The 26,655-nt window shown below is 51.7% G+C and overlaps 1 protein-coding gene across 2 annotated transcripts in view; it reads right to left on the bottom strand.

The window, feature by feature from the left end:
* LOC133359158 (cingulin-like protein 1) overlaps positions 1-26,655 on the bottom strand; it is a 114,381-nt gene that overhangs the window by 51,065 nt on the left and 36,661 nt on the right. For both annotated transcript variants that reach the window (XR_009757153.1, XM_061577561.1), the window contains exons 3-13: positions 25,988-26,079; positions 21,633-21,741; positions 20,105-20,206; positions 15,771-15,919; positions 13,816-13,957; positions 12,343-12,522; positions 11,311-11,517; positions 9,738-9,842; positions 7,589-7,741; positions 2,659-2,826; positions 48-206 (exon numbers count right to left, since the gene is read on the bottom strand). Coding sequence is in view for 1 of the 2 variants with exons in the window: in XM_061577561.1 (XP_061433545.1) it covers positions 48-206; positions 2,659-2,826; positions 7,589-7,741; positions 9,738-9,842; positions 11,311-11,517; positions 12,343-12,522; positions 13,816-13,957; positions 15,771-15,919; positions 20,105-20,206; positions 21,633-21,741; positions 25,988-26,079 (1,566 nt within the window). In the remaining variant the exon portion in view is untranslated. The remainder of the gene's footprint in view (positions 1-47; positions 207-2,658; positions 2,827-7,588; positions 7,742-9,737; positions 9,843-11,310; positions 11,518-12,342; positions 12,523-13,815; positions 13,958-15,770; positions 15,920-20,104; positions 20,207-21,632; positions 21,742-25,987; positions 26,080-26,655) is intronic.

Below are 26,655 nucleotides of genomic sequence, written 5' to 3'. Positions count from 1 at the left end.
CACCAGCCCGGCTCCGGTCTGCTGTACGGCGGCTGTGGCAACTTTACCTCGAGGGCCTTGACCTGCCGCGGGTTGTCCTTGCGCAGAGCGGCCGAGCTGAGTTCCAGGCGCATGTCCTGGAGGCTGCGGTCGAGGCGGCGGTTCTCCAGCTCGGCCGCCTCCCGCTCGCCACGCTCGCGCTCCACGTCCCGCTCGACCTTCTTGAGCTGCAGCCACGCACAGCACATGCAGCACACACACAGCAAATCAAGACACATATCATGCCCAGCACACACACACACAGCACATGCAGTACACATACAGCAAATCAAGACACACATCATGCCCAGCACACACACACACAGCACATGCAGTACACACACAGCAAATCAAGACACACATCATGCCCAGCACACACACACACAGCACATGCAGCACACACAGAGCAAATCAAGACACACATCATGCCCAGCACACACACACACACAGCACATGCAGTACACACACAGAAAATCAAGACACACATCATGCCCAGCACACACACACACAGCACATGCAGTACACAAACAGCAAATCAAGACACACATCATGCCCAGCACACACACACACACAGCACATGCAGCACACACACAGCAAATCAAGACACACATCATGCCCAGCACACACACAGCACATGCAGCACACACACAGTAAATCAAAACACACATCATGCCCAGCACACACACACAGCATCTCAATAACACAGCACATACAGCACATCAATACACATATCAAGGACCCAACACCCATAGAACATTCTGCATACAGCAATCATACACATCTAGCACATACAGCACATACGGACTCGCACAACTCAACAACACAAACAGCAATGAGCAAAGTCCAGCGAGGTCAGCATCACAAACACCGCAACAGGGAAACCACACAACACACACGACAAGGATAGAGCGCAGCAGGCCAGGGCACAGCCAGGATGCGGCCAGGACGCGGCACAGCAGGGCAGGACATGGCCAAGACACAGCGGGGCGGGATGCGGTCAGGACGTGGCCATAACACGGGACACACAGCGGGCCAGGATGCAGCCAGCACGCGGCACAGCAGCGAGGACACAGCGGGGCAGGACGCAGCCAGGAAGCTCTGGGCGCGGCGCCTCCGTTCCTCCCCAGTGGTACGAGCCATGGCACTCGTGCGACGCGAGACTGTTTCCCAAAGCGAGACACGCACGCCGATGTTTTTCCGCTCGAAGACTACACGACACTAAGCTGATAGGGACCGACGTGCACCGCATTGCTTGGTCGAGAATGAATACATTCACATTAAGATGGCTGGAGTCAAATTATGACATTTCTCGCCACTTAATAATTCACATTTATCAATGCCAGCGATGGCTGACATTCGTCGAGCAATGGTGCAGTGGTAAAGGTTGCTATAAAAGTGGTGATGGACGCATTTGTATTTTTCCCACTAAACACGTTTGCCAATGAAATCTACTACACGCGCGGCCGCCTCATTTATGCGGCTTCTCAAACGGACACGACCAGAAGACCGCACGCGTGTGAGTGGTCATCCCCTGCGATACATCCAAGTGTCTGAAACAACCATTAAGCTGTGCGCTCATCTTTGATGATGGCCCAAAGCCAGTGGTAGAAATTCCACATTTCTATGCTGGTGGCCAGTATATCATCCATCGGACATCGCTGTTGTGTTATCACGGAGCGGCACTCATTTCAGCAACTCTGGAAGGACGGTGGGCTGAGCATATTCCGAATTTTAGCTCACGACTCTCTCCTGCAGCTGCTGCAGATTAGTATTTATGAGGGACGTATTCATGATTTTCAGTTTGATCCAAAAACATCCAGAAATGGGGCCTAGATTACGACATTTTGGATTTTATTAATGTTTTGCTTTTGGATTCCTCCAAAAGGTGCCGTGACAGGGAGTAACGTCACTTCATTGGCGCCGATTTTCTTCTCTTCTCACCAAAAGTTCCACCACATAACGGCAATATGAGGACACGTGACATCTCTTTTGATGAAATGGTCACTCGGTACATCAGAAAAAAGTTTTCAGGCTGGATTCCTGCCTGGCTAATGCCAGGTGTGTGTGTATGTGCAGTGATGCCATTACCCGTAACACACAGCATTGAACCGGGTTCGTGCGTCGTGTCCACAGACAGACGGATGCGTTCAACGGCTGCTCGTTGCCGATGAAACTTTGCGAAAAAATTTAAAATACAATGACTAATATAGCAAAACATTGCAATGATTAGTTTATAAAGAATGCAAGTTAATACATGCGAATAAAAGTAAATCTAAAAAATATAAAATAGAATAAAATATATGAATAGATTTAACAGGAAACTCATTCCGAGTAGGCTTGGTGAGGCGCGCATGAAGCCACCGAGTTTCCCACAGTCCCGCGCGTTCCACATACCGCAGCACAGGCGAAGTGGCGCCACTGCCCAGTGTGCAGGCGGTGCAACTGCACTGCTGGGGCCCACGGGCAGGGGGAGAGCCCAGACGCTGGGCCACAATGAGGGGAAATTGAACAGGGGGCCTCATTTCATTCCCTGCACCAGGATGGAAGCCAACTGCTCGCAATCTGCTTCAAGCACGACTGCAATGCGTGTGCACGGCCGGGCGATGGAGGCTAAACAGACCGCCTCAGGCCGGGCCTCACCTCCTGCTGGAACCTCGTGTTGTGCTGGATCGACACCTCCAGGGCCTGGGCCTTCTCCTGCAGCAGCCTCTGCAGGTCGGCCGAGTCCCTCCGAGCCTTCTCCCTCAGCTCCTCAAACTCGGTGCGCAGCTTCACAGCCCTGGCCGATGTCTCGCTCGATTCGGAGAGCTAACCCACAGCACACGCACCCACACACACACCTTCGATTAGCACGGTTGGCTACGTATGGTGCGAAAGAAGTTCAGCATACACGCACACAACAAAATGACCACGTACACATAAAACACACACCACATACCACAAAGCAACCGACATGTGCCACAAGAGTGGCGATGACGACATCACCACAGTGCTTGTGCCAGTGTAGTTCTGGCATGTATCTGCTATTTATTTTAATCAGGTTAGACGCACCTTGAGGCCACGTGAAGTGTGTAAGGCTCTCTGCTGCTGGCAGGACGTCAAGGGACAGACCCAGGTGCCATGGGTTGACTAAATGAGATGGCTGGCAGGTGCATCAGCTGTGCTGCACCCACTGTGACACCTCGGTGCATTTTAACAACCCGGCTCACTTGCCGTGCAAAAAATCTTTGCATTATTGAGCCCCCCCCCAAAAAAAATACAAAAGTCTATTTTAATAATTTTTGTATGGTGTACAGTCTGGAACGTACCCACATGGCAAATTTCAAGTTTGTTGCATGTCGGGAAGTACGCTAAACATTTTGAACAGACACACATAATCACAACTTTGTCTTTTATATGTATGTAGATTATTATTGTTAATTTAACTAACATCATTGTTTTTTTATGTATGTTTGCGTCTTTCTCCGGCTGTGCCATTGGAGTGTGGTGCGCATTTGTACGTTAAATACAATATACTGTTTTGAAAAATAATTTCTTATTATAATACTTTCTTGTTTATGTTATTGGACTTTTAGACAATTCTATTGCGATTGCACAACACAGATCCAGCACGTATAGATGAAACATAAACATTATGCCATACAGTACTAAATTTAGATTGAAAGCTTTCGTGACTGCAGGGATTCATATTCTTGCTTCTTTCGGTAAAGTTACGTAGAAGGGAAACAACAAAATAATAAAAATAAAACGATACAATTTTCTTGCCGTGGTTTTCACACCTGATGATCATTGCTTGTGTTGCAATCGAAACGTCGTGAGAATTGTATCGTTTTATTATTTTATTATTTCCCTTCTACGTGACTTTACCGAGGAACCACAGTCAGGTCAAGGATTTTCTCTCATGCAGCACTCTCTGACAGCACAACCGCACGTCACAGGGAACCAGTAACAGCAGGCCGGGTCCGGGAGCATCTCAAGCAGCTCACAGGCGCTCATTTCAGCTGTGTGGGTGGTTGTTTTACGCCCCTGCTCAGCTGCAGCAAATACATTCTCTTCAGTCAGAACTCGTGACCGTACGAGGACCATCAGGCTTACTCGCCGTGGCCAAGGGTCTGGGAATTCACAAGCTGGAGCCAAACGTGGATGGTAGCCAGCCAAACGTGCTGCCTAAAAGCACTCACTTAGAGGGCAGTATTCGGGGGGTGAGGCCCGTAGTTTCCACCTATTTCATTGCGTGGCTTCTACCCTACACAACATTGTCATCGGTCCTGGAGACGCGCTTTGTCCTAGCCTCGAGACCACAAGCATCTGGCCATGAACGCAGAGATGAAGAGCTGCACGTCAAATCTAGGCACACGTGAACCTCGTATACAAAGACACATGGGACATAGCTACACAGATACACATCAAGTATCTCAACAGGCTTGGGTTTAAACCCGTTTAATGTTTCTCGCTGAATAGCGGCCACCAAACAAAACAATTGAAAAACGAGAATGGGTGCCGGCAGTATTGTACCCTTGCGTCTCCAGCCGGTAATGCGATCCGTTGAGGGATCACAGCAACCGTGTGTGACGTGTGTGGTTGTTGTGCGATTGGGGCTTGTGGCCGGCCTGCGTTAGGCTAAAACAATCGGCAATCAATTGGATTGTTTTTCCAAATCCTCCCAACACTCTCTGTGAATCTGCCCTCGTGTTCAAAAGCCTTCACGGACCTTGCCTCCTGTTACCTCTCGGCCCTTTCACCCGCTGCCTATTGGCAGGGACTCTGCTCCAGTGGCCACTGCGCAGACTGCAATGTCACCCACCCCAATTACCCTCCCTGCTCACCACCCCTTCCCCCCATCTGCACTGTCGACCTCCTGCCGTTCACGAGTCAAGTTTGGGACGTTCTGGGGAGTGAGGGTTCCTGGATTTCGAGCCCGCAAAGTCTCACGGAGACAAGGCTCTTGCTGAAGGCACACGTTGGGTGAATGCAAGTGAAACGCTTGCAAAAGCGGCACAACGGCGGAAGACGCACTGAATATCCACAACAGGAATTTGAGATATTTAGTGGATTTTATGACAGCGAGTGCAGAATGAGTGCTGAGTAAGGGGAGAGTGTGTAGAGAGTACAGAGCAAGCGCAGAGTGAGTGGAGAGTGTGTGGAGAGTGTGTGGAGAGAGGCGAGAGTGAGTGCTGAGTGAGTGGAGATTGAGTGGAGAGTGGGTGGAGATGGAGGGAGGGGAGAGTGGGTGGAGATTGAGTGGAGAGTGGGTGGAGATGGAGGGGAGAGTGGGTGGAGATTGAGTGGAGAGTGGGTGGAGAGTGAGTGGAGAGTGAGTGGAGAGTGAGTGCCGAGTGGGTGGAGAGTGAGTGGAGAGTGGGTGGAGAGTGAGTGGAGAGTGAGTGGAGAGTGAGTGCAGAGTGAGTGTAGAGTGAATGGAGAGTGAGTGGAGAGTGAGTGCCGAGTGAGTGGAGAGTGAGTGGAGAGTGGGTGCCGAGTGAGTGCCGAGTGAGGGGAGAGTGAGTGGAGAGTGAGTGCCGAGTGAGTGCCGAGTGAGTGGAGAGTGAGTGGAGAGTGAGTGCCGAGTGAGTGCCGAGTGAGTGGAGAGTGAGTGCCGAGTGAGTGCCGAGTGAGTGCCGAGTGAGTGCCGAGTGAGTGCCGAGTGAGTGGAGAGTGATTGGAGAGTGAGTGGAGAGTGAGTGCCGAGTGAGTGCCGAGTGAGTGCCGAGTGAGTGGAGAGTGAGTGCCGAGTGAGGGGAGAGTGATTGGAGAGTGAGTGCCGAGTGAGTGCCGAGTGAGTGCCGAGTGAGTGCCGAGTGAGTGCCGAGTGAGTGGAGAGTGAGTGGAGAGTGAGTGCCGAGTGAGTGCCGAGTGAGGGGAGAGTGAGTGGAGAGTGAGTGCCGAGTGAGTGCCGAGTGAGTGGAGAGTGAGTGGAGAGTGGGTGCCGAGTGAGTGCCGAGTGAGGGGAGAGTGAGTGGAGAGTGAGTGCCGAGTGAGTGCCGAGTGAGTGGAGAGTGAGTGGAGAGTGAGTGCCGAGTGAGTGCCGAGTGAGTGGAGAGTGAGTGCCGAGTGAGTGCCGAGTGAGTGCCGAGTGAGTGCCGAGTGAGTGCCGAGTGAGTGGAGAGTGATTGGAGAGTGATTGGAGAGTGAGTGCCGAGTGAGTGCCGAGTGAGTGGAGAGTGAGTGGAGAGTGAGTGCCGAGTGAGTGCCGAGTGAGTGGAGAGTGAGTGCCGAGTGAGTGCCGAGTGAGTGCCGAGTGAGTGCCGAGTGAGTGGAGAGTGATTGGAGAGTGATTGGAGAGTGAGTGCCGAGTGAGTGCCGAGTGAGTGCCGAGTGAGTGGAGAGTGAGTGCCGAGTGAGGGGAGAGTGATTGGAGAGTGAGTGCCGAGTGAGTGCCGAGTGAGTGCCGAGTGAGTGCCGAGTGAGTGCCGAGTGAGTGGAGAGTGAGTGCCGAGTGAGTGGAGAGTGAGTGGAGAGTGAGGGATTGGAGAGTGAGTGGAGAGTGGGTGCCGAGTGAGTGCCGAGTGAGGGGAGAGTGAGTGGAGAGTGAGTGCCGAGTGAGTGCCGAGTGAGTGGAGAGTGAGTGGAGAGTGAGTGCCGAGTGAGGGGAGAGTGAGTGGAGAGTGAGTGCCGAGTGAGGGGAGAGTGAGTGGAGAGTGAGTGCCGAGTGAGTGGAGAGTGGGTGCCGAGTGAGTGCCGAGTGAGGGGAGAGTGAGTGGAGAGTGAGTGCCGAGTGAGTGCCGAGTGAGTGGAGAGTGAGTGCCGAGTGAGTGCCGAGTGAGTGGAGAGTGAGTGGAGAGTGAGTGCCGAGTGAGTGCCGAGTGAGTGCCGAGTGAGTGGAGAGTGATTGGAGAGTGAGTGCCGAGTGAGTGCCGAGTGAGTGCCGAGTGAGTGCCGAGTGAGTGGAGAGTGAGTGCCGAGTGATTGCCGAGTGAGTGGAGAGTGAGTGGAGAGTGAGGGATTGGAGAGTGAGTGGAGAGTGAGTGGAGAGTGAGTGCCGAGTGAGTGCCGAGTGAGTGCCGAGTGAGTGCGGAGTGAGTGGAGAGTGATTGGAGAGTGAGTGCCGAGTGAGTGCCGAGTGAGTGCCGAGTGAGTGCCGAGTGAGTGGAGAGTGAGTGCCGAGTGAGTGCCGAGTGATTGGAGAGTGAGTGCCGAGTGAGTGCCGAGTGAGTGGAGAGTGATTGGAGAGTGAGTGCCGAGTGAGTGCCGAGTGAGTGGAGAGTGAGTGCCGAGTGAGTGGAGAGTGATTGGAGAGTGAGTGCCGAGTGAGTGCCGAGTGATTGGAGAGTGAGTGCCGAGTGAGTGCCGAGTGAGTGGAGAGTGAGTGCCGAGTGATTGCCGAGTGAGTGGAGAGTGAGTGGAGAGTGAGGGATTGGAGAGTGAGTGGAGAGTGAGTGCCGAGTGAGTGCCGAGTGAGTGCCGAGTGAGTGCCGAGTGATTGCCGAGTGAGTGGAGAGTGAGTGGAGAGTGAGGGATTGGAGAGTGAGTGGAGAGTGAGTGGACAGTGAGTGGAGAGTGAGTGGAGAGCGAGTGGAGAGCGAGTGGAGAGCGAGTGGAGAGCGAGTGCCGAGTGAGTGGGGGGCGGCACCTCGTTGCGGAGTCTCTCCAGGGCGCGCTCCTGCTGCTGGGCCTTCTCCCTCTCGTGCTCCAGCTCCTGCCTCAGCTCCTCCCGCTGGCGCTCCGAGCTCTGCCGCCGTGCAGTCAGCTCCTGCTGCTCAGCCTGCAGCCTGCTGCACTTGCGCTGCACATGCGCACACACGCACAAAAATATACACACACACACACAATGGAGTGCACACACACAACACATCACACTCAGATGGGTGCAAATTATTCTAGATTTGAAGCCTTCGTGACTGCAAGGATTCATACTCGTAGGTTTTTTTGGTAAAGTCACGTCGGGAAAAAATAAATAATAAAAAATTTATAGAAAAAATAATAGAAATAATAATGATTTATTATATTTCTATTATGTTTCTCAAATTTTTTTCTATTATAATGAAAAAATAATAGAAATAATAATGATTTATTATATTATTTCTATCATTTTTGAATATCTATTTTATTATTTATTTTTGGCCGACGTGACTTTACCGAAAAAACCTAAGAGTATGGGTGCGTACTATGTTTACAAAGACAAACATCCTCTCTCTAGCCTGCCTTATTGCGAGGGCGGGCGGTGCTTCCAGCAGGCACCTGCTCATGCCGGCATGGCACCAAGGGGTGGTGGCGGTGGTGGCGAGCGGCAACATGCCTGGCTGCCTTTGTCTCCATACGGAGAACGTTTACCGTGTAACAAGTGATCAATGTAGGCTCAGACCTTGCGAGCCCCAGGTCAGACTCGCAGCAATGAATGACTCGCACAACAACGGAGGGCCCCCCCCTCCCTGCGTGGCCTTGTCCATCCGTAGGGACAGGTGCTAAAAGTGGGCACGCCGCTGCACGAGGCAGCGCCGATGCCAGCACCACGCTCGTCTGGCTGCCAATACCACGGCAGGCTCATGCTGTACTCTTAGTTTTTTCGGTAAAGTCACGTAGGTAAAAAATGAAATTTAAATTAATGAAAGTAATAATAGAAGTGAAATAATAAAAAATCACGACGTTTCGGAGGCAACACAAGTCTCCGTCATCAGGTGGGACCGTCACAGCTAGATTTGCTGTATCAAGTGAGTGCCTTACTAATTTTCATTTCATTTTTTACCTACGTGACTTTACTGAAAAAACTAAGAGTATGAATCCTTGCAGTCACGAAAGCTTCAAATTTAGGCTCATGCTGACCACGGCACGGCAAGCACTGGTTTTAAACTCACCATTGGAACCTCCTTTTGCCAGTAGCGAAATCAGATAATTGGTTTTTTACCCTTTTATCTGCCAACAAAATTGATACTTTTTTTTAAACAAGGAGTCATATTTGCATTGACCACAATACCTGCGTTCGGAATGCAAACAAAAGTGCTATACATTATCAGAGTTGTGTTTTTTGTTTGCGTTCCGACCGCAGGTATTGTGGTCAATGCAAACATGACTCCTTGTAAAAAAGGTGTCAGTTTTGTTGCCAGATGAAAGGGTAAAAAAACAATTATCTGATTTTAAACTCTCGACCCACCTAGGGGTGTGCATGGCTTACGGTAAAACGTACGTCACTGGGATTTTACGTGAGGGCACTAAACAGGTGCTCATGAGTGTCAAGGGTCAGATGAGTTTGTGACTGGCGGGTGATGAAAGAAGTCTGATTAGGGTCTTCGTGCGAGTGCCACTTCAGCCTGTCCACGGGCCGGGCTGCCCTCTCGTGTCTCAGTAATCGATCATCTGAGATTGGAAGAAATCCGGTTAAATTGCTTCTAATTGCAGAACCGCACTTCGCCAACTTCTCAACGATGGGCTTCATCCATTCCAAGATGAGGAACTCACTGGCGGCGCCCACGATTGTGGAGGAGAAGCTCGTGTTCATCAAGACCAACCTGCCCGCCGCATTCTACGACTACCCCGTGCCCGACGACCCCGAGTACGATAGCAGCACCGACGAGGAAGCAGCCTAAGCCGAGATTCGTATTCATTAAACCAGGTTTTAATTCCCCGAAATCGGGTTTAATTGTATTAATGAAAAAACCCGATGCCTGCCGCTGGGAAAATCGAGTTTTTTCCACCCATGCGGTAATCCACTTGCGAAAAGATTCAGAAACAAGTTTGGGGCTACGCCTGCTGCCAGCGAGGCAGAACAACGGTGGCTTTCGCACCTCCAGTTCCTCCAGCTGAGTCTGTAGAGTCCGCTGGGCAGCCTCCATCTCCACCTCCAGGGCATCGGCCTTCTCCAGGGCTTCTGCCTTACGAGCTTGCTCCGCCTGCACACCGTACACACACACACGTGTCAGTGAGTACGCCCGCCACTCACAGAGAACACAATCAGCACCGCACTACTCACGTCTTGCGCAACACTCACAGACGACACCTGCACTACCGCACTACACAGTCTTACCCAACACTCACAGACAACACCCGCACTACACACGTCTTTCGCAACACTCACAGACGACACCCGCACTACCGCACTACTCGCGTCTTACCCAACACCCACAGACGACACCCGCACTACCGCACTACCGCACATCTTGCACAACACTCACAGACAACACCCGCACTACCGCACTACACACGTCTTGCACAACACCCACAGACGACACCCGCACTACCGCACTACACACGTCTTACGCAACACTCACAGACGACACCCGCACTACCGCACTACTCGCGTCTTACCAAACACCCACAGACGACACCCGCACTACCGCACTACCGCACGTCTTGCACAACACTCACAGACAACACCCGCACTACCGCACGTCTTGCACAACACCCACAGACGACACCCGCACTACCGCACTACTCACGTCTTGCACAACACTCAGACAACACCCGCACTACACACGTCTTGCGCAACACTCACAAACGACACCCGCACTACCGCACTACCACACGTCACACTCCAATCAGAGCGAGCATTCCTCAATAGCAACTGCACACATCGCGACACACTCCTAACACAGTGAACACTCCTCACTAAAACACCAGCACAGAAAGTTGTAACTGGCGTAACACCACGAGGAAATTTGTAATATTATTGTTGTCCATTCGTTGATTTTACCCTGTCCCAATATTTCACGTGACCACATGGTTACATCGTGGACAGTCTGGAGAAACACGCATTCAAAATGCTAACTAGTCCATGAAGGAAACATGACCACGGCCTGTGTAACTGTTCGCCAATCGACATTGGCCATCTGGAGGCAGGAGGCGATAAGCAGCAGGCAGGGATGTACACACGTAGGCTTTCGCGACCAATATTATTCATAATCAACGTTTTTGGGTTTAGATCGCGTTATTTATAAATGTGTCATAACCCTACTCACCATTCGGGCGAATTGCCCGATGATGCTGGATGCAATTACCAGCGAAACGTCGTACTCAAAAATTGTAAATGTTGTGGTTTCACGCTTCAACACACCGGTGGGCTAAAGCAGTGAACTATTTGTCTTTTGTCAACATGACACTTTTTTACTGATTGGCCGTGTCGGGTGGTGGAGGGTTACGACACATTTATAAATAACGCGATCTAACCCAAAAAGTTGATTATGAGGGATGGACACGTTTGCACAAAAATCAACAGGCCCCCCCCACGCCCCCCGTTCCCTTGCAAGCACTTGGCAGCGTCCGCTTGCGTGTGGCTATCCACGCGGGGGGGGGGGGGGGGGGGGGCGGACAGGGAACCAGCCCCGCGTGGTCAACGGCGTCCGAGCGAGGCGACGCTCTCACCTCGAGGCGGCCGAGCCGGCCCTTCCACGTGTCCTCGTCGCTGCGCGCCGCCTCCAGCGCCGGCCTCAGCTGCAGGAGCTCGGCCTGCAGCCTCTCGCGCTCCTGCCGCAGCTCCGACAGCTCCGCCTCGGCGCGCCGCGCCTGCTGCTCCGCCACGGAGCGGGCTCGGCCCGACTCCCCGGCACTCGCCTCCAGCTCCAGCACCCGCTACAAAGCAGGGACAAAGATCCTTGACGTGGCCCTTCAGCTGTTAGGGCACCTGTGACACGACGCACGAGGGGGTGTTGTGGCCAACATTGCGCCCGGCTGACTTTGTCTCGCCAGTGATGATATTTTCAGTCGACCTAGGGAAGGCCCAGGGTGCAGTTACAATATTTGCGACCGATTTGTCACGAGCGGGAATGGAACTCGTGATTTCCGGCTACACAGCACGTTGCGCTGACCACTACACACTACCAAAAACACAGCAACAAGAATAACAACAGGCGCCATTCGCCACTCAGTAGAGCTGACATCACCACGGCACTTGTGCCAGCCTAGGTGCACTTTGAGGACACGTGAAGTATCGAAGGTTTGCTGCTGGCAGGTCACGGGACAGACCCAGGTGCCATGGGTTGACTGACATGGCTGGCAGATGCACCACCTGTGCACTACTGTGCCAACTTGCTGCGTTTTTGCTGCCCGGCGCAACACACGCTAACCGAATATAGAACACTGTATTATGTGTAGACACGTGTAATACAGCACAAACTAAAACACAAAAACTACAAATCCCTTGGTTAGACTTTTGAAACATTAGCAGAAGTGCCATCAACAAACATCCAATAAAACCAGTGTACGTACGGCTCCACGCTCAGCTGCATCTCCCTCCCAATAGCTAGTGTAGGCCCACAACCACGGCTAATAAACTTCGGCCGAGTCAACCTAGAAGAGAACGAGGCCACGTTCGGACAACCGCCGTCGCCGCTGGGCACGGCCAGGAGGTGACGACTGCGGGTGGCCCGAACCGCAGAGCGGGACGCGAGGCCCCACCTGGGCGGAGGCCTCGAGCTTCTGCTGGGCCTTGCTGGCGGAGTCGGCGTGGCGCTGTCGCTGCTCGTCCATCTCGCGCTCGCGCGTCTCCACCTCCTGGCGCAGCACCGCGCGCAGCGCCGCCAGCTCGCGCTCGCGCCGCCGCAAGCTCTCCTCCACCTCGCCCAGCCGCTGCAACTCCTGCGAGCGGCGCACGCAGCAGTACGCGGCCTCATGCACACTCGCACGCAGCGCCACTCACACACAACGCCACTCATTCACATCCACACGCAGCAGCACACGATCTCATCCACACTCACAAGCAGGACCACTCTCACTCATATGCAGCATCACACACACACTCGGCACCACTCGCACTACTTATGCGCAGCACTGCTCTCACGCAGCACCGTGCATGTGCAGCAACACGTAGCAGCACACGATCTCATCTACACTCACAAGTAGCAGCACGCAGTCTCATTAAACCACTCATGCGCAGCACCACTCACACGCAGTACCGCTCACACGCAGTACCACTCAAACGCAGCAGTACAGTCTCATCCACACTAACGTGCGTGACGGATGCAGACCGATGCACCATCTACACTGCCCATTGTGCCAACTTGCTGCGCCGTAGCTGCTCCATGCGTTACGTGATGTGGTGAGCCCTCTATTTCTCACAGACGGCCACCAGCTGCCCCAGCAGCATCATTCACGAGCATCCTCCAGAGGCCTATTCCCCAGTACCACATCAGCCCATCTCCCGAACAAACTGCTCTCCAGTTGTGTTGTTTCCTAGTTAAACAAACTAAACTAAATGCCTGCACTTGCAACTAAAGTTATGAGCTGGTAATACGGCTAATAGATGTGACAATGCTTATACTAATAGGGGTTTTTCCACTTTCTTTTTTCTGGTGACAAAACTGAAACCTTTTGCAAGGAATCATGTTTACATTAACCACAATACTTGCAGTCAGAATTGCAAAAGAAAAACTCTGATAATTTATGCATTGTCCTTGAAACTGATTGGGCGTCATCTGGTCGAACACCCTATGAGACGAGGCTCGAAGGAAAGCCGTCTCTGGTGTGGACCAATCAGTTTCAAGGACAATGCATAAATGATCAAAGTGTTGGTTTGTGTTTGCATTCTGACTGCAAGTATTGTGGTTAATGTAAACATGATTCCTTGCAAAAGGTTTCAGTTTTGTCGTCAGAAAAAAGGGGAAAACCCCTATTATTATATTTTGGTGCTGGCAAAGGAGGCCTCATGATGTGGCGACAAAGCTTGTTTTACTTTTACACGCATGATCAATCTGGTCACACACACGTTAAATGATACCGCGCAAACGCACGTAAACAACAGCAAGCGTACAACACATCCAACCCTTGTGTAGTGCCCATGCGCACGCACACAGCGCGGTGCACGGCCACACACACTCTGGCCGTGTCGCCGCTCGCACGCCGTGGGATGGGGGCGGGCGCGTGCACGAGCACCTGCAGCAGCGTCTTCCTCTCCTCCTGCTCCGCCGCCGAGTGCTTGGCCTGGTCCAGCTCGTCGTGCATTTCCGACAGCTGGCTCTTCAGGTCCCGCATCTCGCGCTGCAGGGCCGAGCGCTCACCCTCCACCTCCTCCAGCCTGGGGCAACGTGGAGACCAACCGCACTCAGCCAACGCCAAACTCCACCTCACACTCGGGACCCACTTCAAACTCCCACTCAACCTCCCACTCTACCTACAATTTAACACCCAACACTACTCCCAACTCAGCACCCAAGTCAACCTCCCATTCAAATTCCAGTTCAACCTCTTACTAAACCTCCAACTCAACCCAACCACCAACTCAACTGCTGACAATGACCAGCTTTAACTATCACAAGCACCAACTCAACCTCCATTGCCACTCTCAACTTCCAACTCCACTTGCAATACACTCACCAACTCAACAAAACCTCCAAGTAAACCCCAAACTCAAAGATCCCCCGTTTAGCCTTAACAGACTGTAGGGGCAAGTGCTGTTAGCGAGCACCTATGAAGGCCAGCACGGCACACGAGGGGGTGGGTGGCCAACACCATGCCCGGCCGCCTTTGTCTCCCCAGTGGCGATGTTTATACATTGCACCAGGTACTCATTTGAGGCTGAGTCGACCTAGGGGAAGCCCAGGACCGGTTCAGATAATCGTCACTGGTGTTGGCTGTGAGCGGGAATCGAACCCAGGTCGCCAGGTTCGTAGGGCAGCGCGCTAACCGCTACACTACCGCTCCCACAAAACTCAACTACCAGCTCCACCAGCCTCCAAATGGACAATCAATAAACCCCCACCACACCCAATCTCAACTAAGCTACCAACTCAACCCACAATGCAACACTGCTGAATCGGCCATCATCTCGGCTCACCTCCAAGTCAACTGAAGTAAACTCAACCCACAACCCAACTGCAAACCTAATCCTCAATCCAACCGGCCTCACCCAACCGCCATCCGAACCCCACCTCAATAAACCCCACATTGCCAGGCTCCTCCGCTAGACAGCACTAAGCTCCAAGCACATGGATACAGCCTCATTGCTTCCTTTATCCTGGAGCACCCTGGGCAAGCTCACACCGAGTCTCCATACCCAGTCATCTTCCAGCTCGACCCTGGGCTGACCAGGACCTACAGCCGGGCCGTAGTGTACCCGTGGACTTGACCGTACGTGGACATCGCTTCGTATTGTGTAAGCTTTAATGTGACGCACATGCAGCGCCATGGCCAGGACACGTGTGTGTGGTGCGTGGGCTCTAGTGGTGTAGGACGAGTGTGAGTGCTGCACCAGTGTGGCCAGGGCACGTGTGTGCGGTGCGTGCGCTCTAGTGGTGTGGGACGAGTGTGAGTGCTGCACCAGTGTGGCCAGGGCACGTGTGTGCGGTGCGTGGGCTCTAGTGGTGTAGGACGAGTGTGAGTGCTGCACCAGTGTGGCCAGGGCACGTGTGTGCGGTGCGTGGGCTCTAGTGGTGTGGGACGAGTGTGAGTGCTGCACCAGTGTGGCCAGGGCACGTGTGTGCGGTGCGTGGGCTCTAGTGGTGTAGGACGAGTGTGAGTGCTGCACCAGTGTGGCCAGGGCACGTGTGTGCGGTGCGTGGGCTCTAGTGGTGTGGGACGAGTGTGAGTGCTGCACCAGTGTGGCCAGGGCACGTGTGTGCGGTGCGTGGGCTCTAGTGGTGCGGGACGAGTGTGAGTGCTGCACCAGTGTGGCCAGGGCACGTGTGTGCGGTGCGTGGGCTCTAGTGGTGTGGGACGAGTGTGAGTGCTGCACCAGTGTGGCCAGGGCACGTGTGTGCGGTGCGTGGGCTCTAGTGGTGCGGGACGAGTGTGAGTGCTGCACCAGTGTGGCCAGGGCACGTGTGTGCGGTGCGTGGGCTCTAGTGGTGCGGGACGACTGAGTGCTGGGCCGCCCCTGTTGCGAGCCGTACGAGTGCTGCGTTGTTGCGAGGCGGGCGTCCGCCCGCTCCAGCTGCTCACGCCAGCGCTGCACCTCCTGGGCTTTGTCGTCTGCGTCCCTCCGCGCCGCCGCCAGGCTCTCCTCCAGCTTGGCCAGCTCTGCTTGTGCATCCGCACGGCTCTGACACGTCGCAAACAACAACAACACATCACACACCACCCGCACCGTTACTACGTTTCACTTGCAGCCCTCGTATACAGCTGAGCGATGTGGCAGAGCAGGCAACTTGCCATCAGAAGGCTGCGAGTTTGAATCTGGGCTGGGGTTAACTCAGAACATCATCCCTCCAGAAATCAATCACGAGAGTTTTGGGAAGTTAACAGTGCTCGTGGTATGACTACTACCATAGAAATGTGGACATTCTACTTCTGATTCAAAACGACCCGGCACCCTTTCGGGATGCACTTTGACTCGTGACCCTGGCACCTGGGCAGTGGGCACACGCAGCAGCAAAGCATTCATTTGGATCCCTCACAACCCCCGAAAGGACAGCGCAGCCACACACTCCTGCGCTTCACCTACAAAGTCAAAGCACATCAGCAGAGGCCATGCATTACATCCCAAGTCCCCTTTAAGGGTCTATCTTATTACAACTGTTGTGGTGCAAATGATGACTCGGAGGCAGATCTTCATGTAAGGGCTTGCGCCGGATATTTATTAAGGGTTTAGATAACTCTTCCCCAGGGGTAAGGGGTCCTATACTGGGTCCCTCACACGACCCTGCACTCTGTCTGTTCCTAGCTTGGCGAGCTCCAGGGCTCTCTCCCTCGAGTCGGATCGGGGGTTCATCCAACACCGACCGACCGGGGAAAGCAGCACCTCCTATGACTACCACCGGCTTCTCTGCAGACTCCTTCATCTCTATCCCTGGCTGGCTCTTCAACCGTTCTCTATCCGGGGCTCCCAAAGTGACCCCGCTTTCATCACGGGGTCCCGCTTAAGCACCTAGAGGAGACATGACGTCATCGCCCCGCCCAGCACGCATGACGTCATGTCCCATGACGTCATCGCACTGGACAGCGCGCATGACGTCACGTCCCCATATTACTCCTCTACACAACCATGACACTTTACTGTAACCTCTGCTTTTTAAAAGATCATGATGACGTCACAAGTAATTGGGTGCGTGATATGTGCGACGTCATCGCCTTGGCCATGAAGAAGGCTTTTTCATTTAGATTGATATATTTTTTAACTTGATTTGAATCTTTCGTGACTGCAGGAATTACTCTTTGGTTCTTTCGGTAAAGTCACATAGAAAGTAAATTATTTATAATTTATTTTATTTTGTTTACCGACAGACCCAAAGAGTATTTTTTAACGGCCAAGTTTTGGCCAACTCTTTGGTCAATTTGGACATTTTCCAGATGACAAGGCTCTAATACGAACACAGCTTTGCAACTCAAATGTCACTAATATTGGATCACCTTTACGAGAGTTATCAAGACCCCCCCCATGCTACAGACAGATGGATGGAGATACAGAAAAACTGGCCACAGGTAATACGTGAATGCTTTCAATCGGAACGTGATACGAGCACATCAGCGACCAGGCTGAACGTGAGACTAGAGCCTCAGGGTGCAGGCTAAACGTGATACTAGAGATAAGTTCACCGTTGGCATGTGTCGACACATTAATCACGGTAAGAACCGATGCAAAAGCAACTTGTCGAGGAGGGTTCCAAAATGAACCGAAAGAAAATGGAACCAATCACACGGCACACCGACACACGGGGGGTGGAGGGCTCCGCGTTCGGAGTGGGGGGGTCACCGTGCATCTGCACTAGGCTTGCGCCTTGGTAACCTCTGCCTTTCGAGAACTCTGAGAGGGGGGCACATGGACACCGATATTCACTGCCGCTTCAAAGGCAGGGGGGGGGGCATCTGTGCACAGTCGGTCACGGCCATGTCTTTTTTTCAAATCCCTATACGTCCCCTCAAACAACACAAAAAAACAGCCGTCATTGTTTGAGGTCATGTTCGTGTGAGAGCTTTACAGTTCCCATTCACTCGCGGCGTGCGTAACAAAAGCCTTTTAAATCGTGGGGAACAGGCCGGACTGGATGTTCAAGCTGACATTGTTGTGGCCGGTGGTCATACCGAAAAGAATAACAGAAAACATCGCAGTTAACACAGCGCAGGATAGCAATGCTGAAAAGTGGAATAATTCACATTTGCTGGACCATAAACAATGTTGTTGATCTTACGTTTTAAAGTTTTCGTGACTGCAGGGATTCATATTCTTGGTTGTTTCGGTAAATTCACGTAGAAGGGAAATATAAAAAATATATATAAATAAAACAATAATTTTCTTGCTGTGGTTTTCACACCTGATGACGATTGCTTGTGTTGCAATCGAAACGCCGCGATAATTTTATTGTTTTATTTATTTTATTTTATTATTTCCCTTCTACGTGACTTCACCGAAAGAACCAAGAACAATAATGTTGTTGATCCATAAGGGCATCAACCAAAGTGCTATACGAACAAGGCCATCATCATCGGCCATGGTCCATCCACTGCTGGATGAAGGACTGTCCCACGATGCTACACAGTGCGCCGCCCTCCTACGGATCTCATCGTGTCGTCTCGGCAATGGTCGCCCTCTTGCTGTGACCGCTCCTTGGCTGCCATTCCGCCACAAGTCTCCTTCAGATGGCCGCAGAGTATCCTGCCCAAGGCCACTTGCTCTGCTGAACAGACTTTTATAAACGCACCGTCTCTAATTTGAATTTGCTCCCCGCTCCACGAGCTCTTATTTCTGTCGCTCGGTGCAAACGAAAGCACACGCCTCTCTATGCTTGCGCACACCTGGGTGACACACGTTTCCAGCTGGTGGAATTTCAGCTCATCGGAGTGAGGTGTGCGTTGTAACAGATAGAGGTGAACGACACCCTTTCAACGGTGATGTTAGCTTCCGTCTTCCTCTACAGGGCTACGCAGTGCACGTTTCTGGTCACGTCTACACTGCGCATGTACAGTGCTAAAGGCACACGCACTGCACCGTGTGCCGGGCATCCATCGTATACCCCACCACCTCTACTGCCAGTCCAAGCCAACAGGGTGGCGCCGTGGGTTCAGCACTCAACTCACAATGAGATGGTTGCAAAAGTTCAATCCCGGGTCGAGGTTGATGCAGCCTATCGTCCCTGAGAGGTAAATAACATACGTGCTCCTTCATGGGAAGTCATCAGCAGTCATCACTACGGATATAGTGGCCCCACACCATGGCAATGCCGAATTTCCATTACTCATCTGAACAGAGAAACACCTTCCATTTGACTGGATTCTTACCAAAACTGCCAACACATGCCTCCAGGAAACTTAAAGTGAGGCCTGTTTGTTTGACTTCTGGAACTTCACACGAAACAGAACTCTGCTGCTCGGCCCCTTCACTCGAATGAACGACAGTGAAACGTCACTCCCACTCCCACTCTCTGCACCGGATTCCAATCCCCTCCACAACTAAGAAATACCACCGCACTCCCACGGACACCGTCTGCTCTACCCAATCTCGTATGCTGCACTTACATTTCAAGAGTGATTCATTTTCTGTCTGTATTTCCAACTCCTTCCGCCTACGTTAAACCTATGTATGTTCAACTTATTTCTCACCGTATATAGCCAACCGTGCTAATAAAAGTTGCGGCGGAAAGACTACAAACTAAAAATAGTTTTGTTAATATTTAAAATAAAACCTATATCTTCTGTACAAGGGCATGTTTGTTGAATCTCTGGATATTAAATTCCGATATACAATATGCATACGGGTATTCATTAAAAACAATTAAAAGTGTCTCTCTGTCCCAACAAACACCGGAGTGGTGGTCAACCCTGCAAAAGGCCCTGAAGCTAGAAGTATAAACTCCACATTTCTATGACAAAGCCAGTCTATTAAAAGGGAAAAACACTGTTGGCTTCCCATTAGCGGCGTGCAGTCTATCAGGGCCTGCAGGAATGAAACTGAATAAGCAGCGGTGTAACGATTCGCCGAGTCATCAAGCTCACAAGTTGTGCCCCTAAGTGGGTGCTTAAGGGTCAATGATTCTCGAGACGTGTAAGTTGTTTTAAGGGGTTTCCTCCTTGGGTGCAACTCTATCGGGTTTACACAACACAAGGGGTGCCACCTGTGCATTACGAACAACGACCGATTTGCGATGTGTCCACACACACAACCACGATGCGCCTTTCACGAGCTTTGTAGCAGAGTGGAAGTGCCATCGCAGGTGGTCACAGAGTGTTGGCGCAGCAATCTCAAGCGTCTGCCGCGCGCGCACGCGCACGCACCGGCGCCGCCTGCTCTCACCTTCTCCTCGTGCGACGCGCGGCTGCCCACCTCTCGGAGTTGCTGCTGCAGCTGCGCTCGCTCCGCCTGCACGGTGTGCAGCTCCGCCACAGCCACGTACGCCTGGCAGGGGCACACAACAGCAGCAGCAGCAGCGGCACATGCGTACGGTCACGAAAGCACGCAGCAGACAATGACGAACAATATGCTAAACAAACGTTTTACTCTGTTTTCTGTTTGGGATAATCTTTTGTGATTGGGCTGAGACCGTCAAAAGCGATAAATATTACAACATAAATAGTTTATTTTGGGTTAGATCGTCGTGTACGTATAATGGCAATTTTTAGCTATATCCTCCCGACACGTGGGCAAATATGGCAACTGGTTTGGTTCCGGAAAAATCGGAACATTTAAAAGCGACCAAGATTTTGACAATGTTTTATTCAACGTTTCTGTGGCAGTTACATCGAGCATCATCGGGCCAAACCAACTGGCATATTTTCCCAAGTGATACATCGATTGATTTGCCGTGCCAGAGGGTATAGCTGAAAGTTGGCATTATACCTACACGATCTCACCCAAAAACAAACTAATCATAAATTATAAATTTGGTCGTGAAAACCTATGCATTAAATTAAATGACGTTTATCTTGACAAAGAGGACAGAATGTGCATTCATGACCTTTGAAACACAAAGTGCCCTGACACTGGCATAACATTACGATTATGCCACCCAAGACAGAGGGTCACTAATTATTAATAAATAAACAAGCCTCAGGCGCATCTACCCACGCAATGGCAACGCTGGCATGGAACATCTCACAGTCAGCCACCACTGACATTTGCCGCTCAGCTCCCACCAATCAGAAGACCTTGTGCGGAGGAGGTCAAGTAGGGACGTGGGAAACGGGAGCCCCTCTACCCACAATCGATCAATTACTGATGACACGGCACGGTGCGCTCGACGCTCAACCGCTGCCAATCCACTTGCGAGATGTTTACCTCGTTGATTAAATGAAGATTGCTATCGACAGTAAAGTGGCTGCACATAAAGCCGCACTCATGTTGAGCACACTAAGGGTCGGTCCATGCGTGCGGAAACCTCATCCAGTGATGAACACCGATTTAGGTTGTTGCTACTCGCTTACACGCACTCGGGGCACCCTGTAAGATGTCTCTCTCTACAAACAGACATCTCAAAAGAGAAACGTGCTCACAGGCTACCCACTGCCCTTGTTCAAACCCTTATCAAGGTTTACACAGCTAAAAGCTCAGCAAAGAAAAAATGCAAGTATAACTTATCATGTGCTCTGTACGTCCTGTACCTAAATCGAGCCATGCATGAGATAATGTGCTGTAGCAACACTTCCTATGGCAAGTGCCATTGCACTCAGCAGTGCTAAGTCTACTCTAAACGTGTTCACGATGTTAGTGTGTGTGAACACGGGGGAGGGTCTTCAAATCACTTGGGCTTCACTAGACGCGTACGCGGGAGCAGAGAGTGCGAGCGGCGACGCAACGCGCACCTCGCCTCCGCTGCTGTGCTCACCTGCTCGGTCTGCACGCTCACGCTCTGCGAGCGCTTCGAGCCCAGGGTCTGGATCTTCTCAAACACCAGGTTCACCTTGCGGTGGGTGCTCTCCGCGCTCTCGCTGTTCCTGTGAAGCACAACGTCCACGCAGACAACGAGCCCCGTGAGGCGGAGGGGATAGCATGCCGCGCTACCACCCTCCCAACACGCCCTTGCCTGCTGTGCAATGAAGCAAGATCCACTCGCTTTGTGGTAGCTGAACCTGGGCTTCCCCGAGGTCGACTCGGCCTTACATGAGTACTGCATGAACATGAATGGAGGGAAGACAAAGGAGGCTAGATCTAGCCGGTTCACTGTCTTGAGTGACACTCACTAATGTTCATACCCACATAAAGAGACCAAGACAAAGAACCCCCGTATAGTCTTTAACAGACTGTTGGGGCAAGTACTGTTTGCAAGCAGCTACGAAGGTCGTCACGGAACACGAGGGCAGTAGCGATGTTTACAGATCGCACCAGGTACTCATTTCAGGCCGAGTAAACCTTGGGGAGGCCCAGGACCGATGCAGCTAATCGTCACTGGTGTTGGCCGTGAGCGGGAATTGAACTTGGGTCGCAGAGTTCGTACCACAGCGCACGAACCGTTGCACTACCGCTAACTATTGAGTAGACATGCAATGGAACACGCGTACTAAAAAGATGTGCACATACCGCATAAAACTAAAACACACATACGCTTATGCAAATTATTGTAAGACGACATAGCAAACGTACATTGCGATGAATAAACGGAGTACTTGGGCCTTCAGAAAACACGTAAACTAACTTAAACAAATACCAGTAAGAAAACATTTATTCATGCACACTCAATGTAAAGCATTTGTTGTGAGCTTACTTGTTTAATTCATGCATCGTCACACCCCTACCCAAAGTTAGGTGGCACATCCCACACTTTGCTAAGTATGCCTGTGAATAGTTAGTTCCACCACCCAATGGGGCACTACGTACAGTGGGCAGAGTTGGCATGGCTCTGGGTGGCAGGCCCACGCCAGATCTTGGCTTCGGGAGCACGAGGCACTGAGCAGAGAAAGCCTGGGGGGGGGATGCTGTGCTCCCAGCCTCCCGGCCCGAGTGGGCAGGCTGCCCACTGCAGCTGTCATGAGCACTCAATTCAGCAATTAACCCCTCCAGCGCGATGGCACGCAGGCAGCGCCGGGGACGAGGCGTCCATCCCAAGCGAGGCCGCTCTGACCCGGCTCCAAGCTTCTGCTTGCTTCAGTGTTTCCTTTCGGCGCAGTCGTTTGTGCATCAAGAGGGATTGTGAGAATCTAAGAAATGGTGTAATAATTGTGCCTCTTATTCAAAGGGGTATAGCTGAACATTCCAAACGTCTATCTAGCCATGTGACTGATAGAGAAGTTACAGAGCACTGCTGCTGTGAGCAGAGTGAAAAGTCATCCAAGAATGAATGCACAGGAGAACAACAGAGTGAAGCCAAATGCGATTCAACACTGGTCTTTACAATCAGTAGGTATCATTATCCCGCGAGGGCCACTCTGGCAGAGGGCGCAGCTCGCTATTATGAAGGTACAAATTGAAATCCGGGTTGGCGGTTGACACAGCATATCATCCCTCGAGGTCAGGAGAAGCACATTCCTGCAGAGGGAGCTGGTAGGAACGTTGGGTTGCTCGGTCAATGGCCAGGGTCAACGGCGGCGTGGTGTATTCCGCAAATATGCCCAACTGTGAGGGCGGGCACAAGCCGGTGTGAGTAGGTTAAACGTTGAGTTCTATAACGGCACCACGGGGTGACCAGCCCCTCCCCACCCATCCCACCCCCCACCCTCCCCACCCAGCCCCTCCCCACCCTCTCCACCCAGCCCCTCCTCACCCAGCCCCACCCTCCCCACCCAGCCCCTCCCCACCCCCCCCTCCCCTCCCCACCCAGCCCCTCCCTGCACGACGGACACAATAATCCCCTGTGGGCTGGTGTAACCAGGAGGTTCCTACCAATATGAGTGCTACTGTGTGGACAGCCAATAGCAGTTGTCCCGAGGAGAGGCTGGCCACTGCCATACAACCGCGGGATCTCCTCCACGAGCACAGGTATTCGCCACGGAGATGAGTGTCAACCAAATGATAGAAACAAACCGACTATTTCCATTTTTTTTAAGTTAACAAACCGGAGGCAAATTATAATAATATTTTATACCTACGTGACTTTACCGAAAGAACCAAAGAGTATGGATTCCTGCAGTCACGAAAGCTTCAAATCAAGATTAAAATACAGTTCACGTTAGCTGGAGTTAAACATCTGAACACGAATAGTGCATTGAGCACTTTTGCAAATTGGAACACGACACACCACCCACTGGGAGTGTTGCCACTCACAGCATCAGCCCCACCGTGGCAGGCAACCTCCACGGCACGGCAGTTGTTGCGGGCAGAAATATCCACAACAATTTCTACTGCCAGCAACAACTCCACAGAAACTACAGAAAGTGCTGCCCCTCACACTCTAAATTTAATAATAATAATTACTTATTTATTTATCCAGGAAATCAGTCCAAGGGCTCTTTTTCAGGAGGGTCCTGCATTGGGTTTTTCTTCTTAGATGTTTCCACACCATAAATGATCATACAAGTGGGAGGAAATCGGGCACCTCGATAAAAATGCAATATATTATAGAAACAAAACAATTAGTAGTCATTGGTGACAATGCTAGCTGAGACCATTGGCTTACTGCACTTGAGAACGTGATTTCATCTCAAGAATCTGTCTCCTATCAAAGCCGACTACAGGTGCAGGCACGGTGCTTTCTATTGGACATTGACTCAACTGAACTACCCAGCCCCCCCACAGCCCTGAATCTGAGTTAACGGGGACAGCAGCGACGCTGCACCTGTGGCTTGCGTCTAAGAGTGCACGCGCGATGGCCGTATCGGTAATGACAGCAACATGATCCTGACAGCGCTATTTAAATCAATGCTTATTAAACCAAGGTACATTGTTAATATGAATACTAGGGTTGTTAAAATAGTTTTTTTCTTTCATAACCGGTAACCATATCATAAAAATTGGTTTGCCGCATCTACAGTAATGTAAACCGATGAAGATAAAAGTACAACCCTGTGAGTACTCTCTAGTTCTTTCGGGAAAAGTCACGTAGGTGAAAAAAAAACTAAGAAAAATAAATAAAATAAAAAAAATTGAAATAAATTAAGTCACGACGTTCCGGAAGCAACACAAGCTTCCGTCATCAGGTGGGACAGCCACAGCAAGAAACAAAATTACTGTAAATTACACCCTGTCAGTGTTTGTCATACTCCGTGTGGTGTACTGGTCGGCACACGTGACTTGCAATCCTGAGGGGGAGGGTTTGACGGAGCAGCCCTGTAACCAGTAACATAAACGGTTACCATTTTAACGGTTATCATTTAACGGCCCTAATAGATACCAATCACGTTCGTGTTGAATTTCCAATCTGGGATCTTCGCCATGTTCTTATCCAGCCGAGGTTTTGTTCAACATTTGTGACGCCATGCTGAAATGCAGTGCTTTCGAATTTTCATGCCATTCAAAACAGAGTAAGGGCTGTATCCATCTGGGGTTGAGTTACATTTCGCTAAACATTTGAACGACAACACCAGCGACGGATCCAAAGTAACTCTAGCAGACTAAACAATTAAACTACTTAAACTATTTTTTTTTATTTTACCAGGTAAGGCCCACTGAGCTATCTAGCTCTTTTTTCAGAAGCGACCTCGCCACAAATGATAGCTCAACCAACTGGTTTATCATGTGGACATTTATAGCAGCCAAATGCTCTTAACACGTGTTTATAAATGTGGAGCGAAAAACCGGAGGACACGGAGAAAAATCCATGCGACCACAGGGAGACCATGCAAACTCCAAATCTATAGGCGTCAGGGACGGGATGGAGCCAACGACTTCCTACCAGAGGTCGCAAACGGGTTTTGATTCCTTACCCGTACCCGGCCGCACCAGGGTCGCAAATGGGTACCCGTACCCTACCCGAAATGAGTGACAAACGGTGACTCACCAGTGACTCACGGCCTACCCGTACCCGTACTCGGCCGCACCAGGGTCGCAAACGGGTACCCGTACCCGGCCGGGTACAGGTAACCGGGTATCGGGTAGGGTACGGGTATCGGGTACCCGGTTGCGACCTCATTTTCCTACAGACCTCTCGCCACAGTGGTGGCCAGACAGCAGAAGGGTGGCAGCCCGACACCAACCACTCTCGCACAACTGGCATGCACCGCTAGAGTTCTCACGGTCCGCTCGCCGGGACGGCGAGAGGGCGCAGGAACGCGTGCGTGGAGCGCCGGGTGTCTGCGCGTGCGCACTCACCCCTCCCGCAGGACGCTGTACAGGAACTGCTTGGCGCTGGCCTCCTGGGAAACGTCGGTCTGGTCGCGCAACAGGTCCGGGGTGGTCACGAGCTGCACAGCCACAGAGGGGCACGCGACGGAGGCAGCCATGCGGGGGACGGGGCACAGCACCTCCGATTAGCACGGTTGGCTACGTACGGTGCGAAAGAAGTTCAACATTCGGCGACCGCGCCAGCCGACAGTGTTAAGTTCGCCGCCACCGCCTCCTTCATCCACGCGATCGCTAAATCTCTACGTCATCGACGACAAAATGTCCACATTTGTCTGCAATGTAACAAATGACAAATAACGCTCACATTTAGTATTACATCAGTTTCCTTCAAAACTATGGCATTGCTACTTTCCACTCCTCCTCAACTCGAATTTTAAACTTGCAAAAAGGTCACCTTTTTAGCAATGTCATGGAAACACATGGGTGACTCCGTAACGCTCTCTGGACATTTGATAGGCGAGTGGATTTCGACCGGGATCTGCCCTGGCCTAGCCCTCACTTCTCCCATCTGCCGTGCCCGTTTTTAAACCCCTCATGTTCCTCTCCCACCACGGCCCCTGCAGACTCGCACGGCCTCACCTTCACATCCATAAGCCTCGCTCTTCGTTACATTCTCAATAGCCGTCTAGTCTACG

The sequence above is a fragment of the Lethenteron reissneri genome, chromosome 64, assembly GCF_015708825.2.
Source record: "Lethenteron reissneri isolate LAM-NWPU_2019-01 chromosome 64, ASM1570882v1, whole genome shotgun sequence".
NCBI classification, from domain to species: Eukaryota; Metazoa; Chordata; class Hyperoartia; order Petromyzontiformes; family Petromyzontidae; genus Lethenteron; species Lethenteron reissneri.
The sequence above is the reverse complement of the archived record's forward strand: the minus strand, read 5'-3'. Positions and strand labels throughout refer to the sequence as shown.